Source organism: Adiantum capillus-veneris, chromosome 9 (assembly GCF_014529385.1).
Source record: "Adiantum capillus-veneris isolate H3 chromosome 9, ASM1452938v2, whole genome shotgun sequence".
Lineage (NCBI taxonomy): Eukaryota > Viridiplantae > Streptophyta > Polypodiopsida > Polypodiales > Pteridaceae > Adiantum > Adiantum capillus-veneris.
Genome location: NC_140939.1, coordinates 138,252,763 through 138,270,187, shown reverse-complemented (window position 1 = coordinate 138,270,187; position 17,425 = coordinate 138,252,763). Strand labels below are relative to the sequence as shown.

The following is a 17,425-nucleotide window of genomic DNA, read 5'->3' as shown; positions in this document are numbered from 1 at the left end:
CGTCTGAACTAAGCCTAAGGCTCCTTTTCGAAAGAAAAAAAAGAGGGCAGTGTCCAAATTCCACCGCCAAAACATGCAACCCTCTCCCCTTCGAAGAGCAAATTTCCGCCTCACTTTACAGCACCAAATGCAATGGTCATTTCTTTCATTGGAACTGCAAGCAGCTTGGACTACTCCCAACCACTCATCAACATACAAGTCATCTCGCTGTGTAGCGTAAGCAAACGCTACCACTGCTTAAGGTGAAGAGGGAGGACCGAAGCATTGGGCGGAAAGGTAGTACCGTCTGAACCCAGCCTAGGCCTACGGCTTCTTTTCGAAAGCAAAAAAGAGGGCAATGTCCAAATTCCAGAAAAGCAGGGAAAAGGCGCGACAATGAGATAATCCTGCAGGACCTAGCAAACAGCCAACCACTCCAGCAAGCCAGTAGAAGTAACGAGTTGAGACTTGTGACTTGAGTGGAGTCTTTAGTTCAGCGCTTTATGGGTTGGACCTTGGAAGGGAGCAGCGAGCTGCACATGGGTATCCCCTTTTCCACACCTTGTCTTCATGTCGCCTTGCTGCTGCTTCTGCCTTCCACCCCTGCTCCAGCTCATCAACCCCTCAATTCCTTGCTCTGCCTGCATTCCAGTACCTGACGCCTGGTACTTCTTTATGCCTTCGCTTTGCATGTATTGTGCGTGGCAGCGTGCGTGTGTCCGTGCGTGAGTGAGTGAGGAGGAGTTTGTGTGTGTGTGTGTGTGTGTGTGAGAGAGAGAGAGAGAGAGAGAGAGAGAGAGAGAGAGAGGGAGGGAGGCAGGGACAGAGAGAGTGCGCGCGAGCAACATTGCCTGGTTATCATCATACCTTCCTCGAAGAAAGTGTCTCTTTTAGAGCCCACGAAATTATGGCTTTGTGATGCCAAATATGCGATCTTTGCAAAGAGTATACAACTTCCCTTGATACTTAAAGACACCATGTAAGGCTTCCCATGCCTTTCTCAGGCATGGTTACAAAGCAAATTGAACACTGCATTAGCTCTTTCTGTTTGGTCTACTTGTTTAGTGGTAAGCTTCATTGTGTCTCTTGGGGCCCTGCAACTTCCAAAACATGAGAGAAACTTGGGTGCAGACTCCAGACCTTGTGTTTGAATGTATGTTCCTATGGGGCGTGTTGCCTGTGTGCACCGTATATTTGGTACCTAATTTTACTCCCACTGTTCAGGGCTAATGCCGTCATGGTGAATGTCATAGTATACACCTAATATTGTGCATGATGAAGCTGATGCTTGCACTAAAATGACTGTAGAGCTTGCTATTTCATTTGAAGGTGAATTTAGGCTTCTCGTGGATTTATCTAGGAAAATAAGACCGTTCTCTCTTGAATCCAATGTGCTTTCTCTGTCTTACAGGGTCTTCGTCAAGCTGGGCCAGATGGCATGCTACATGTTACACACAATGTAGAGGGTGCTAGCATGCAGTTCGAGGTGTAGGAGCAACCTGCACAGCAGAGAGACGCTGCTTTCTTTAACAGCGACTGTTCAATATCATCTCCATTTAAGGTACTGGAAGTACGAGGGTGTACATCATTTCTTGAGGCTTTGTCTTTCATCGGGAGGAGGATTGATGATAGAACGACAAGACACCATACATGTTTTCCCTTCTGATATAGCAAACTTCAAACAGTGTTCTATTTTAATACTAGGTAGAAATGAAGAGGGCAAATTTGTCCTTATTACCATTTTGTTTCTTCACTCTCGACGTCAGCTAAGCAGTGATTCTGACTACCAGACACTCAGAGTTCACAATAACATAGGGCCACTCTTTGTAGCAAAGTTACTCCTAAAATTGTAAGGGAATGTGACTACATTTGGATGCTAAACCTCCAATGGACCAATGGAGAGTTACTCACCAACAGCTGTAACAAAACCTTGACCTCTCCAAGTCTACGACTCTCTATTGATGGTTCAGCCACAGAGCAATTAGAATGGCATATGCTCCAAACTCTGGCGGTGCCCGGACGCCAGGTGGAGCCATTCAAGAAAAGTCTAATGGAGACCTGCTTAAGACACATACTACTTTGGGAATCAATGGGCAGATTTCTTCTGATTCAGCTCGCTCACTATCCGAGTGCAATGATGATGTTCCCCATCTTGCTGAGTTAAGCTTCAGAATAGATTTTCCTAGTGAAATGATGAGTTCACCTTATACCGTGGATACTTTTGGGATGGATAGCCTTAGAGGATCTAGTGATATGTCGCCTGGTAATGGTGTTGGTAGTGTGGCATGTTTTGCCAAAGAAGGTGATGTGGGCATTTCGACTTTTCAAAACAAAAATCAATTGTCCTTGCAACAGAGTGCTGCTGACATGCGATTTACCTCTTTTGATCAGGTTGATCTAGGAAGGAAGAACATGTGGAGAAACGATAGATACCCACATATCCCTGGATCAGATGCCTGGATTCCAGAATCCAACAGCACAGAATCAAGAGTACGGGGCCTTGCTAATGCAGATTATGTTGATGAGAGACTAATGAAGTTTGGGGCTAATGATTTTTCTAGCTTACCTTACAAGGGTCAAGAAACTTTGAATTTCGCATTCCAAAATAATGATCTGAATAGAAACTTTTGGAGGAACAGAGATTTGCAAGGCCAATCCTTGTCCTCAAGGAAGCCTTCAAGGTCTGTGAATGGCAGCAGTAATAATATGGGTGGGTTTCATTTGGAACGAAGCAGTACTGCGCCTAGATCTGGCCCATTTGCTAACAGGGAGGAAGACTTGTATTCAAGTCAGGAGATATTGCCAATGCACAAAAGTAATCACCGAAGTCAAATTGATGTCTGCTCTCAGCAGGAGGTTTCTCAGCTAGGGGAAGAGCTATACCCCCCCATGACCTCTATGATGCAGTATCGGCGAGCTGCTACTTTCAATCAGGGTTATGCAGCAAGTTCCTTTGCTTCAGAAAAAGGTTTGGACCCTCGTAGAGCTGCATTTGAAGGGGCTTTGATGAACTATGCTTCCAACTATAGGAATTCACAAATGCAGAATTTTCAGTACGAGGGAAGCTTCACAGGTCCAGTAGATTATCCAATGCATCCTTTTGCAGGACCCTATGATCATCCCCATGCCAGGTTCCAAGAACATAATAGCCACTTCTCTGGTGATCCTTACCCGCTGCCACTATCGTCAGGTGATGGGGCTTATCATCTCCCCAAGCCCTTGCACCAGCGTACAGGTCCTCACCTTGCTTCTCAAAGGGAGATGTCTCTTGTGTCTACCTCAAACAAATGCACTTGCTGCAAGGAGCATGCTCACTCACAACCACCATCATTACAGTTGCATAGCTCCTTCAAGCCACATCCATTCACAGAGTACCCTCAATTGGGTCATCGGCATCATTCACAGTTTCAAGATTATTTTACTACTTATGCAAGGCCTTCTTCAAAGTCATCTCAGAATAGTGTTCGTAGTCTGCAGTTGCATCGCAAAGTAGCAGATCCTTTGTCTCAAGCTGTCCGAGCAAGAAAAGAAAACTGTCCTCCTCTGCCTGGGCCCTACGCTCCTCCATATGTCTTGTGCAAAGGCTGTGATAGGATTCTGCAAATCCCAACTCAATTTTATTTTGAAGGTGCTGTTCTAAAGGTGCGATGTAGTGGTTGCCGGAAAATATCCAAGTTTTGTAATATTATGCATCCTTGCTATCGAGCACTTCTCAAGGAACGCAGAGCTACAAGCTCCATGCAGCCGGCTGACAGCAGTGGCTTTGTCAACAAGCAGAAATTGCCCTTAACAGAAGCCGCGAAGGGGATAGTTGCGCAGAACTCTGCTGTACAAGAAATGATGTCTGCAAAATTGAACAAAGAATTGAAGTCGAGCTTTGTAGTAGAATCTCAACATGATGGAAAGGACAAGGAGATTGAAACAAATGCAGCTTCTGTTGGTGAACAGAATTTTGGTGCTTATATGCCAAAAGTGCTGGTAGAACAAGGGCCAGATGAGGATGGGAGCAGCTTTAGGCCCTGGAGTAGGTCGGGAACATTTCACGAAGACTCGTCGTCACTGTTCAGTGTATCTGGGTCAGTTTCAACCAAGCATACTGCTGGGCTTAAGTCTCAAGAATCACAACAATTGGAGACCAATGTAGATCTTGTGTCGCACTCCATATTGCTTGAGGAACTTGTGCAATCCAAGGATCCCAGTGATGAGGCAGATCTTACTTGTGAACAGCAGAGTGACAATGGGCCAAGAGTTTTGTCTAAGGGGCTACAAGGTCTGATGTTAGAGTGCCTTCAACAAAACCATTATGACAAAGTGAAAGTGAAGAAAAAAGATGCACTTGCACTAGAAAGGAATCAATTGGATCAAGGTAAACATGATGAACCAGTGTGTTTGAGCACGGACACAAGTTTGTCTTCTGGAGAGAAAACTGGACGCTGCAAGCTAGAATCAAGACATGTCAAGGCTGAAGACCTTAATGATGGAGCAAATTCTGCTATAAGCGGTCCTGCACCTGGTTCCCCTTTGTATGAACATCTGTCATACGATACTGCATCGGAGATGGTGGAAGCCCTCAAAAGTGATGTTGAAGTGAAACAGCTTGTCAGTGCTTCTTGCAACAGAGACACAAGTAAAGGGCCCAAATTTTTAACGAGTTTTTTGAAGAAAAACATCCACCTTGGCTATGCAGGGCAAGGAAATAACAAGAACGTGAGTGTGGTGGTCAATGGTGCAATATTATCACTTGATGCCATTAAAAGAGCAGAGAAACAAGCTGGAGCAATCCGCCCTGGAGTGTACTGGTGAGCCTTTTAAAGGCAGAGAATCAAAGCGTGTCTGCTTCTTGTTGATCTTCTATTTGAGTAGAAACCATCGTTGCTTTTAACCTGCATTTGTAAATGCATTTTCAATTCAAAGCATGGATGTGAGTTATGCATAGTTAATTGTTTCTTTAATGCATCTCGATGGTCGATCATTCAAGGTGCTTGTCCTGGATTTGCAGGTATGACTATGAGGCAGGATTTTGGGGAGTAATGGGTGGCCCATGTCTTGGGATCATTCCGGTAAGCTTGTTTAGTGAATCAGTGCACATCATCTTGTAAATCTAATTAATTTTACATTTTTAATCACGTTTATGGTTAACATCAAGAGCATGCTGGGGGGAAATATGAAGTCTCAACTCTCAAGCCTTCTTCAAGGCTGAGGCCCTGCCCCAAGCAAAGAAGGCCAGCTTTTGAAAGTCTAGAGATGACACAGCAGGCTGGGGAAGATGTGCGTTGTGCAAGGCATGCTTTGAGGAAATCAAAACCTATATAGTTGCAGACTAATGGTTTGATTTATAAAGCATCGCATTCACCCCACATTGTTTGATTAGGCCAGTTTCTCCTTGATATGTACCAACACAAAGAGCAGTCTCTCCAGGCAGGAAAAAGGGGTGAAATAGTCACTACTCAAGACTACCGGCCTACAGAGTATCATGTCACGGGGGTGACCGTTGTGCAGAGGAAATTAAAGCATGCATGGGGCCAGGGGTCCAAATGCACAAGCAAGGAAAGGCACAGGCACCCACTCAAATGAGAATTGCTTCCCATTTATTCATTTTGAAGGATGTACAACGGTAAAACTTCTCTGTAGACATGCATGTATGTGAGCATCAGCTGTGACGGATTTTAAAATCCTGATTTGAATCACATCATTGTTTCATTAAGAGACCATGATATAGGTGTTTGCCTCCCACATAAAATAAGGGTAGAGTTGGCCAGGTCTGAGTACATCACATCAACTAGTAATTAAGGGAGTACGTGATGCAGGCACGCCTGAAGGCTGTGCTACACGTAGGAGGATGAGAGTTAGTCTGCTTGGTATGACAATGTTTTCACTGCGAAGACATACGCTTAGATCATCCTGAGGAAGTGATCTTTGGAGAAGGCCATCTTGTTGGCCCAGGGCTGCAAAGGTGCGATCCATGTCCTCTCTGTGTGTTTGTCACAGCTCATGTGTGAGTAACTTTGTTCCTAAGGATATGTGGGACATGCATACGAGGCAGACGGAGAGTTGTTTAATTTGTCCATGTCATATGCACAATCTTGTGGTGTCACCAAGTGGTGATGCGGCATCACCATACCAAAATAGACAATGTAGCGTTGACCCGGATCCAGAGAACGAAGGCCAGATCACAGCAACTTAGCCTGCAAAATATGGGGACTGTAGACTGCAGGTGTGTGGACATGCCGACGTGCGAGTGTACGAACATGGCCAATGTGGCTGATTTTGCGTTGGGAGTTGCTTTTTTGGCGACAATTATCAAGTTACTTTTGGGCTTTTGGGGCCAAGCGCTTATAAAAGAAAGGTTAGGGTACCATTAGCTCTCAGATTGCAACTTTGATTCGAACAGATTGAGAGAGTGTGCATTGTGAATAGTTGTAAACGTGGCAGTTCATCAACAAAATAAAGCAATACCGCAAGGGGTGCCTAGTAGAGGGGCCAATGCTTTGGAGAGTGGAACTACACTAGTCTCTCTCTGTAACAATATCAATCTTTGTAAATAATTAATTTATTTACTAGAAAATAATTATTTTGTAAATAATAAATCTATTTACTAGAAATAATTATCTGGTTAGTTGTGCCAGGGTAGGCTAAGGCACAACCTAATCCAGTTGATTTGGACAAAGCTCGAGAAAACAACTTTTTCATGGAGCTTCTTCCTGGCTACTCAAGAGATCCACCAAGATAGTTAGTGGGTTTTTAACGGATGTGGGTCGGGCATTTTTGTCGCTCCAATATATGCCGGGGGGGAGGGGCGCCCCCATTATGACATTGTATTGTGCAGAGACTTGTATTCTCTCTTATTCTCCACACTCTTTCTCCATCTTCTTTCTCTAGCGGTTTTAGGGGGCTTATCGGTGGCTGCAATGTTTTTGTCGCGAAGAACCCTTGTGTACTCGTATTTTTCAATGGGTTTTCGATCGTGGAGTGTTGCTTATTTTCAGCGTGGAGCTGGACAAGGTCTGGGTTGTGCTTTGAAGATTCTAGGTCGTGCCCGATACTTGTGCAAATTTTTAGCCATCCTATTGGAGATGTTTGTGCCACAGAGGGGAATTGATTTTGGACCGATCTCAATTGGCGTATTTGCCCTTACGGAGGAGATTGAATATCCCTTTCGACGGGAGGTTGCTTGTAGCCTTGGAACCCGATTTTTACCTGTCTACGGTGGACATTCTCTCATGCCTGGCATTGACATGGTATATCAGAGATGGACAACGGAGAGTCAATGTTGTTGTACATTGGTAGAGACATGGTGGTTCTAACTTGCATTGAGTTTGCATGGTTTGCTCCGGTGGATGGGTTGCTGGATCGGATGTAGTCTACACCCTTGTATTTGTTCTCTTGAAAAGGTGACGAGTTTTGTCATATCCAACCATATGTGACCTTTTTGTGGTAGGTGGAGAAGCTTTTGGCTAGAGGTGGTGATGTGTCATGGATCTTGTAGCAGCTCGTCTTCTTTTCCCGGTTTTATACATATCCCCTTGTTTACCCTTGTTCACTGTGGATGGTGGTCCTCGATTCTTGTTTAGAAAGGAGGATTATTGTATTACCTATGCTTAAATGGAATAGGTGGATTGATGATATAGGTTGGAGGTATTGCGAGTACCTCGTGACACTACGAGGTTTATAGCCAAAGGGGGTTGATACCTCAAGGAGGAGGTGATATATCGTAAGTGTGGAGAACAGGGGCATATTTGAAGGAATTGTGTGAAGAAAGTAAGATTCGAATTCGAAGTCCGGTGAGATGGCTACAATTGCGCCTGTTTTGGCCTTCACACACTTGGTATGCCCACCTTCATTTTTACAAGGGACTCGCAAAGACTTGTAGATGTATAGCGCTCTTGTCAGATTTGTATCTCAACACCAGGCTCAACGTGGTGGCTTAGCAAAGCCTAGAGTTTCTATTCAGTCTTTGGAGGATGGCATGGCAGACGAGTCAAAGGTTGTACATCTTTGTGATACTCGGGCATGGAATGTGTGTATATTGGCTTCTGGCATTGTGTGCCAAACTTTTAAGCAGGATGGCTCGACTAGTCCTTGGAGGAGCATGGCCGATCTCTCACTTTTCCTATAACTATAGCTATTGATGACATGCCCACACGGCACGGTGTACATGCAGAGGAGCTCTAGTCATGCCCACACGGCACAGGTTTCTAGAGCTTGGCGGACTTTGATGGCAGTTGCTAGCACTTGTTTCCATTGGAGACATGATTTTCTATCCTGGGTCGTGTGGTATTTTGTAGAGTTGTGCTTGATGGACTAGTGGTCTAGACTTGCAGATTCTGTCGTCACTCATTCTTGGTCTTGTTGCATGCCAAGGTTTGAGAGGGGTGTTAGTATTGGAGGTCATCTCTAGGTTTCCTTGTCTAGATCTTTTGAGTGAGGACTTCGTTGTGGTAGTCCTATGCCTTCTGATTTTTTTCCCAAATTCTAGGCATTTGGGGGGATGCTCCATATTTGGTCCAGCCGGCCACTTGTGGCCCTCTTGGGGGAGGGCCCAGTTTTCCATGTTTTCCCTGATTTTGGATCGTGGGTTTTTTTATAGATTTTTGTTGCTCTCCTATGGGGGGGGGAGGGGCACTCCCATTCTGGCATTGTATTGTGTAGAGGCTTTTTTTCTTTTGTTAGCAAATTGCTCCGCAGGGCTTGTCCACTCTCTCTCTATCTTCTTTCTCTAGAGTTCTCTCTCCTCTTCTCCCTCTTTCTCCTACATGTTTCCTTGTCATCACGCCTCCCGTTGCACTTTGACAGAAACATCCACTATGATTTGCCTAGTAACCTTATGAAAACTCTTGGAATTAGAGGCTTTGAGCAATTGAATTTGGTACAAGAGGATATTGTATTTTGACATTCCCTCCCTCTTTTTCTCTGCGTGCACTTCCTTGGCTTTCCTCGTTGGGGTACAAATGGGGGGTACCTTCTATTACAACATTCGACTTTTTGTTCTTCCTTGTTATAGAAATGTGCAATTGTTGACTAATATCTTCCTAATGGCTCAACCATTTGATGCGCGATTTAAACCATGATTCGGCTCGATCCTAATCTACATGGAGGTATTGTTGAATGGCCACCGAAGTGTAATAACTCTCGCAAAACACCTTGGACAAACCATTTATGCAAAGAGGGTCCTGATTGGCAAAAACATAATCTAATAAACATGTAGGTCCTACAGCCAGGCTCACAAAATTGTGGATACAAAATTCTCAAAGCTCTATAGACACTATTTGGCTCTTGAATTAGGTTTAGCGTGTCCACATGGCACACAAAGCCAATGTACAAGTGACACGCTGTGTAGTGTACATGTGTGGGGTATCTTATGTCATCCCAACAAAAGGAGAAAGAGCTGAACTAAAAGCTATAGCTAAGTAATTCGTCGATACTAGATTTAAATCTGCGTGTACAATGAGTGGGAAAGGTGTGTGTGTGTGTGGGGAGGGGGGGGGGGGGGGGAGGGTAGGGGCTCAAAATGCAAAGCTATATGCATCGTCTATACAATCATGATATGCTGTTTGGCTAGCTCCATCTTGTACCATATTGGGGATATAAAATTATATACATCAATGAAGGGGGTATTTGCAACTTCCCAAAGAAAATGCCCGGATCTACTCTTAATCGAGCTAGTCTCTCTGCACCCTCTTTGTGGAATTGATCTCCGATCTATGTTACCTCTCTTTGGCAGAGGCGTGGTGTCCGAAAACCAGGTGCCCTCTGTCACGTGCGGGCTCTGCGCGTCTCTACTCTTTGGAGAGTAACTCCTTGCTGTGTGGGGGTTGTGAGGGGGATAGATCTTTGGAAAAATGTGGTAATCTGTGTTTGGTGTCTTCCCGCGAAGCTATCTGAGCTCATCCAGACATGTGGATGTGGATGATTTTGGAGGCACAACCTAGGGGTTTTAACTTTTACAGTCCCTTGGCTTCTATGAGCTGCTACAAGAGGTTTCTTACAACGGAATCACGGATACTTTATATTAGTCACCTAGCTAGCATTGGACATTGTGGTTTCGCTACATCGCTCGAGGTGGACAGAGCGTTCGGGAGATTTGTGTATAATTCTTATAGCCAGAGAGTTTCATTACCACTTCTTGAATGGAGTATCTCAACCCTTGATGTATCATGTGGTTTTGTTGTTAGGTGCAGCGGAATGAATGTTGTATTTTCTCAAGATTAGTGATCTTTATTGCTCAAGGTTCCTTTTAGTTCTTAGGGAAAGAGAGAGCTTTCCGTCTTATGGAGAGTGCTATGATCACGAACAAAGTGAGTGGATATTGTGCGTGCAAGTGAATGAGACTGAGAGAAGGAGAGAGAAAAGATACGACACCGAGAGGTTGTAAAACCCTCCTCCGAAGGCCCCACTCTCGTCGGTGAGAGTGGTCTATTCTTTGATTGCACAAAGGTGTACAATGCGTATGCAATGGACTATGCAACTTGGTCTATGCAGATGACGACGACGACGATGACGACGACGACGATGACGATGGCTGAAATCTGAGATCTTCTAATCGCTGAATTTCGGGACTGTTTCGGTGGCTGAAAGTGACTGTTCTGGCTGCGTTTTCTTGGCTGAAAAATGAGGTTTCTTAGGGCTGAAAACTGATGGTCTTTACGGGCTGAATCTGCTACACTTTAGGTGAATGATGCCGGTCTTAATTTGCTGCTGAAATCCAAAAACGCCAGGGCTGAAATTGGTCCTTCTATCGCCGGGGTTCTGCAAATGCAAAAACGCTAGGCTGATCTGCTGTGTCGTGATGACGCCCGGGCTGATCTGCTGTGCACAAATCGCCAAGGCTGATCTGATGCAAAAACGCTAGGTCTTCTATGGAGAAAACGCCAGAGTAGTCGCGGGGGTTGGTCTTGCTGAGAAGTTGCCTGTTGAGCAAGGTGCTCCTGCTGCCTCTTCTGCTAGAAAGTGCTAACTTGGGTTTGCTTATATAGAAACTTAGCAAAATTGCCCTACCTACTTTTGTTGGAAAGTCACTTAAAAATAATAAGTGAAAATAACCAATAAATAGGAAAATAGGCTAAATGCACTGGAAAATTTCCCTAATTGGTGCTAATGGATTCTGATGGGAATTCCGATGATCATGCTGTGTGCAACTGGAGGATATGCATCTATGCTAAGTGACTGGGCATGCACGGTCTACGAATAGACTCACAAAAGTGCCATATCACTTCTAAATCTAGACTGACGGAACTTACTGAACCCTGTTATGCTGTAGCTTGTCCACGGACACATAGGGTTGGATGTGTCACGTGACATTTGTACGGAATTTTTCCCCATGATTTTTCCCTTATTCCTTGTATATGGACTTGTGGTTGATCTTTATAAAGGGTCACAAGTCACATATGGGATTTGCAAAGGGGTTGTTGCTCGTATGTGAGAGATTGATGTGGCTAATTGGCACGTATACATTGGGGACAAACATTATAACCCCCTCTCATCAAGATGGTGGGTGTATTTTCACCCTCACTCTAGACACCCAATTGTTGTGTAGCATGGGACACAAGTGTTTGGCATTGCAGAGACTAGCCATCATGGCTATCACGTCAGATTGGTTTCTCAGGTTGAGGTGGCTCTTGATCAACGCCTAGATGCTCATTGGTAGCTTGTTCAAGTGGTGGGCTCTTTGGGGAGGCGCTCGTGTTTACCTTGTTTTCACAACAGAGGAGGCACTACTTTTGAGGTTATGGATCTAGGAGGGGAGACCATTGGTTGAGTTGGATTGGGATCCTGGTGAGTGAGAATGGCCTTCTTTAGAGAGTGATGGGAGCCCTTTTTCTTTCTCTGAGTACATTGTATTCTTGGGGAGGAGGATCATTTTGAGGATGCAATACCCTCCTCACCGTCTACGTCAGTCAGAGGTATGGCGAGATCAACGCATCTCTCCAGCTTTTAAGTGAGAGTTTTGGTCATGCATTTGGATTATCAAGATTAGTCGTAGGATATTCTATTTCATGTGGATGGATGATGATTGCGCATGTAGGATTGGCTGCTGACACCGGGGCTGAGATTATAGGTCATGATCGTACTAGCTAGTGATGCACTTTGTAGCATGAGTCCTTGAGGCATTGTTTTTGGGTTTCACCGTATGATCAGCGAGTGTGGAGGCCAATTTGTTGTTTGCTGATCAGACTGGGCATTCATGATGGGTTTGTGATGTGGGGGGTAGTTGCATGGCTTTTGCGATTTCTGCGGTGTCACACACCCTTTTTTAGGGCTCTCTGACAAATCCGGTCTTCATGCTTACATCATTGGGATATAGACCTGGCACTCTTCAGATGATTCCAAATACTGGGCATCAGTTGTACCTCTCTTTGAGGGATGCAATTTTTATTACGATCTGTAGCATCACTCTAGAGTCCATGTGGAAGGCTCGTTGTGCTCACATTCTGGGCTCGCAGTTTTCCCCTACATTGGCCACTTTGACAACTATTTGGATCGAGCTGCTACATACTCTTTAGAAACATCAGCGGGCTCCTTTAGGGCAGCAAAGTGGCGTAGACGCTCTTTTCGTTGGATATGGGCTACATCTTCGGTCCTTTTCAGTATGGACCAAGGACACATCCCAACTTCCAAGGCATTACGCTTTTTCTTTGGATATGGGCTACATCTTATATCCTTTTCAGTATGGACCAAGGACACATCCCATGACACTACACCCCTCCACAGTGTTCATTTTGCATTCTTCATACAAACGACCTTGATGTACACATAGCCCTCACTTACTTCATCTTATACATCATTTGGGTGATAGGCTTTTGAGCATCCCCAACGATCTTTTTGTACATAGTATACATCCACTTTGTGTGTGGAGAGAGAGAGAGAGAGAGAGAGAGAGAGAGAGAGAGAGAGAGAGAGAGACCTTGCCACCTCAAATCTTTGCGGTTGGTCCACGGAGATCTCCAGATGTTTCTTTGAGGAGTGGGCCACTATGTGTTGACATTCTTTCCTTCAGTTATCATTTTCTTCGACCCAGAGGGAGCCCCCATGATTATATTTAGAGTATAGGTTTTACATGTAGACTCCTTCTGGACGAGGGAGGCTATGAGTGATATCTTAAAGGAGTAGACAATGGTTGAGGCCAATTACTTTATGGATATCGTGCAATTTTCAGATTTGTTTGAGAATTAGTTCGGAGAAGCCTTAGGGAAGTTGGTTTGGTCAGAGAGATGTGCATCTTGGTACCTTCCCTTGGCCCCCTGCCTCTGTTACAGCTTGGTTGTGCTGTAGATCCGCATCCTTTTTTGGAGTTCATCATCAGAAAATGTTAGAATGGATGCGGATGATTTTGGGGGCACGGCCTAGGGGTTTCATAGTCCCTTTGGCTTTTGTGAGTTGCTACAGGAAGTTCTCACCGTGGATGCTTTATATCAGTCAGATAAACAACACTAGACTTGGGGGTTTTCGCTACATCGTCCGAGGTGGACAGAGCTTTGGCAGATTTGTGTTAGACTTGATCACTATCTAGATAGCTACACTTCACTACCTAGTTAAAGTATCTTTATTCCCAGATGTTTCCTTCTAGCTTGTTATGGGATTTTTCCCCATGATCTCATTGTACATTCGTCAGTATTTTCCCGTATTTCTTGTATATGGACCAATGGTCGATTTTTATGTAATGCAAGGGGTCAAGCACTTTTTTGCGCAGAGAGAGAGAGAGAGAGAGAGAGAGAGAGAGAGAGAGAGAGAGAGAGAGAGAGATGAGGCTTTCCAAGTTGACTTGCATGGCTACATTAGGGGATAGACTAGTTATTAGGGTTGGTGGGTGTTTTTCGACACTCGCTTGCTAGTCATGATTGTTGCATAGAAAGGGACGCTAGTATGTAGCATTGCCGAGACTAGCCATCATGGGCGTCACATTAGATTGGAGTTTCAGGGCGAGGTACCACGTGACCAGTAGTTCAATGCTAATTGGCAGCCTGTTAAAGTGGTAGGCTCTTTCGAGAGGAGATCTTGTGTTGACCTTGTTTTCACTACTTAGGAGGCACCGCTTTGGAGATTGTGGATTTGGTAAGCAAAGCCCCTTGTTCAATTGGATTGGGATCTTGGGGAGTGTCAGTGGCGTTCGTTGCACGATGATGGAGCCCCTCTTTCCTTTTTTGAGGAGATTGTATCCCTTGGGAGGAGGCCTCTATTGCGGACTCGACACCCACCTCACCGTCCATACCAGTTAGAGGTATGGCTCTCAGCGCATCCTCATTGCTTTCCAGTGACCGTTGTTTTCATGCATCTGGACCCTGAGGTCAGCCGCAGGATATGCTGTTTCATGTGGATGATAGCGCACATAGGATTGCTTGTTGGCACTTGGGCTACAGTCCGTGGTCATAATCCGACTTTTTAGAGATGCACTTTAGAGCCCGAGTCCCTGAGGCACTGTTTCTGGGTTGTCCATATGTGCAACCAGTGTGGATGGCAGTTTGTTGTTTGTTGATTAGGGTGGGCATGCATGATGGGTTTGTGATGTGGGGGCCAATTGCATGGCTTTTGCAATTTCGGGGTTCACACACCTTTTTCCAAGGCTTGCCGACACATCCAGTCTTCATACTTACTTCCTTAGGATATATGCCGGGCACTCTACAAATGATCCCATATGCAAGTCACTGGTTGGACTTCTACGAACGGGACACAGTTTTCTCTACGATATGCAGCGGGACACAGTTTTCACTACGATATGCAGCATCACTTTTTGGACCATCCGAAAGGCACCATGTGCTCACATTTATGGCTCACAATCTTCCCCTACATCCACCATTTTTACAGCCATTTGGACTGAGCTGCTGCATACTCTTCGCCTTCAGCGGGATACTTTAGTAGGCTCCTCTAATGCAGCGGAGCAGAGTATATGCGTCTTTCTTCACACATGGGCGAGATTGTCAGTTCTTTTCAGTTGGGACCATGCCCACATCACATGGCTTTATGCACCTCCCTGTTGGGTGATAGGCCATTGAGCATTTCCAGAGGTCTGTTTTGTACACAGAATATATATATATATATATATAGACAGACAGACAGATAGACGGACGGACGGACGGACAGAACAGACAGACAGACAGATAGATAGATGAAATGTTTATTTATGTCTGGAAAAGGCCTGAAAGACCTATGAGGCCAGAAAATCACATCATTGTCATATGGTCCAAGTGTCCCGCATAGAAAATACAAAAGACTAAAGTGACAAATGCTAAACTGTAAGCAAAGAAGTGAGCCAGTAGAGCCACTTAGGTGGCCTATTTGCCAAAGCCTGATCTCCTTAGGGGGCTGCCCTTGTAAGTACCATCCCATGAGCTCTCTCATGGGCCACTGCTCATGGCGTCAATCTCCTCTGTAAAGAACCTTGTAGGAGCTGCTTTGTATCTCTCAATAATGGCCTGGATGTGTGTGAGAGAGAGAGAGAGAGAGAGAGAGAGAGAGAGAGAGAGAGAGAGAGAGAGTAGTGTTTTTTTGCAGCCTTTTATTGCAGAATTTAAGTTGCCTCTTGTCAAAGATTGTGCTGGTGGATCCACAGAAGTTTTTGTAAATGGTAGAGAACTTCACAAAAGGGACCTTGATGCACTTGCTGGTAGGGGGCTGCCAAGAACTCGTGGAAAGGCATATATGGTGGACATAAGTGGGCAAGTTGTTGATAATTCATCAGGACAAATGCTTAGAAGTCTCGGAAGACTTGCCCCTACGTACGTATACAATCTATACCGTTTCCTTTTTTCCAGTCCTTGTTAGCAGACCAGGTTAAGAATGATGACATTTTGATAATTGATGGCTATGATCTATTGCATCACAAATGGTGCCATCCACACATAGGTTCTCTGTTGTCATTGTAAGGTTGTATGCTGCATATTGCATCCTCCATTTCAAGCTCAAATAGGTAGTCATCCTCCTGTCTTGGAGTCTGTAGTAGCAGGTGCGCACACACATTGCAGATAAGTATGGATCTCATGGTTTAAAGTGGACGTGTTGGATATGTCCACGCATTGTGCAGGCTATGCGGCAAACGCATTGGCCACACTTGTGCGTGTATTTGTGGGGGGACACTTTTTCTGCTGGGGTAACACACACACACACACATTTTTTTGGGGTAAATCCACACACACGCACACATGCACGCACGCACACTCGCTCGCGGGCTGTTTGTGCTCAAGGGGAGACTGATCAAAGTCCAAGCAAAAATTACAATGGAACCTGTACATCAAATTTCAACCCATGCTCACAAAGTGGCACGACAATGTGCTCATGCACATGCATCCAGTGGAGACTTGGCTCTCTTTTGATTTTAAGCAAAGAACCCCATTTACTTGAAATCTCAACAGTATTTCTTATACTTTTGAACAAGGTAGCTGTAAAGAAGCTTAGCTGCAACTTACACTTTGTTGTTTTGGTTGACAGAGTTGAGAAAAGGGGCCGTGGTTGTGGGATGTTTCAACCTCCCTCATTATCTTGAACATGCTCATTCTGGTGAGGCTCATTCCTTATGCAAGGCCCAAATGGCATGTACTGGGCATACTCACTGATGACATCAGTCAAAGTAGGGAAGGCACCAAGGAGGTGATCCTGGAACCAGTTTTTTACATGATGGGGTCTGGCCCTTTTACGACAAAGCATGCTGGGTAGGGGTTTCCTTTGTGTACACAAGCTATTACCTGAGCCATCTCTTATTTCTCTCTCTCTTTTTTTTTTTTTGGGGGGGGGGGGGTTGGGCTATAAATCGCGGATCATAAATTATCTCAATGTTCATCTCATCTTATTATGACTTGAATGAAGATGGATTGTTTCCATTATGTAAAGTAGGCATTTGTTTAGGGTTTCCTGAAGAAGAGAACTGAATATTATGCTATTATCCTATCAATGGAGGAGAATTTCCCTCCATTGTGTAAAGTAAGCATTTGCTTTGGATTTCTTGAAGAAGAAAAATCGGCATCAGTGAGATACGCACTTTTCTGAAGAGGACTTTTGGTCTCTTCTTTTGTACTCTACTGATATTTTTTGGTATCAGCTTCATTGTATTATTTTGTTCCCCCCTTTGTTATGAAAGACTATTTTGGTATCTCTTTTAGTAAATTTGTGTTGTCTTAACTCTTTGCCACTGTGTTTCAGAAAGAGTGAACATTTGCTGCAAAAATGTGCCTCTTAACGCGTTTGCATCAAAATAAACGCTGTGATTGCTCTTTCACAAGAACTGAGTGTCAGGTTAATGTTGTTCTATCCAATTAAAGATGGAACTCAAATGGAAATTCAACGCTTGGAGCGATGGTAATTGTGGTATATGGCATGCTAAAGTGCAATCAGTGGAAAGGATCTCAGGGCAAAAGAGCGCATCTGCACTCATTTTGAATTGAAGTGCTGTTTGTGCACAGTGGCTTTCACAATCAACATGTCCAATCGTGCCCTTATGATGGTGGAAGGTCTGTACCAA

General features: G+C 44.6%; 1 protein-coding gene across 5 annotated transcripts; it reads left to right on the top strand.

Moving 5' to 3' along the window:
* The first annotated feature begins 283 nt into the window (after positions 1 to 283).
* LOC147451246 (uncharacterized) lies at positions 284 to 17,056 on the top strand. 5 transcript variants are annotated; one of them, XM_086520221.1, is made up of 7 exons: positions 284 to 644; positions 1,391 to 1,426; positions 1,513 to 1,540; positions 2,371 to 4,778; positions 4,979 to 5,039; positions 15,466 to 15,689; positions 16,399 to 17,056. In XM_086520221.1, the coding sequence occupies exons 1-7, from the start codon at positions 550 to 552 to the stop codon at positions 16,451 to 16,453; spliced, it is 2,907 nt and encodes a 968-aa protein (XP_086376347.1). In that variant the 5' UTR covers positions 284 to 549; the 3' UTR covers positions 16,454 to 17,056. The 5 variants fall into 5 exon arrangements, with proteins under 5 accessions (XP_086376347.1, XP_086376343.1, XP_086376344.1 ...); XM_086520220.1 differs by lacking the exon at positions 284 to 644 and adding an exon at positions 716 to 958 and having other exon boundaries at positions 1,391 to 1,540; XM_086520217.1 differs by lacking the exon at positions 284 to 644 and adding an exon at positions 711 to 958 and having other exon boundaries at positions 1,391 to 4,778.
* Positions 17,057 to 17,425: the final 369 nt, after the last annotated feature.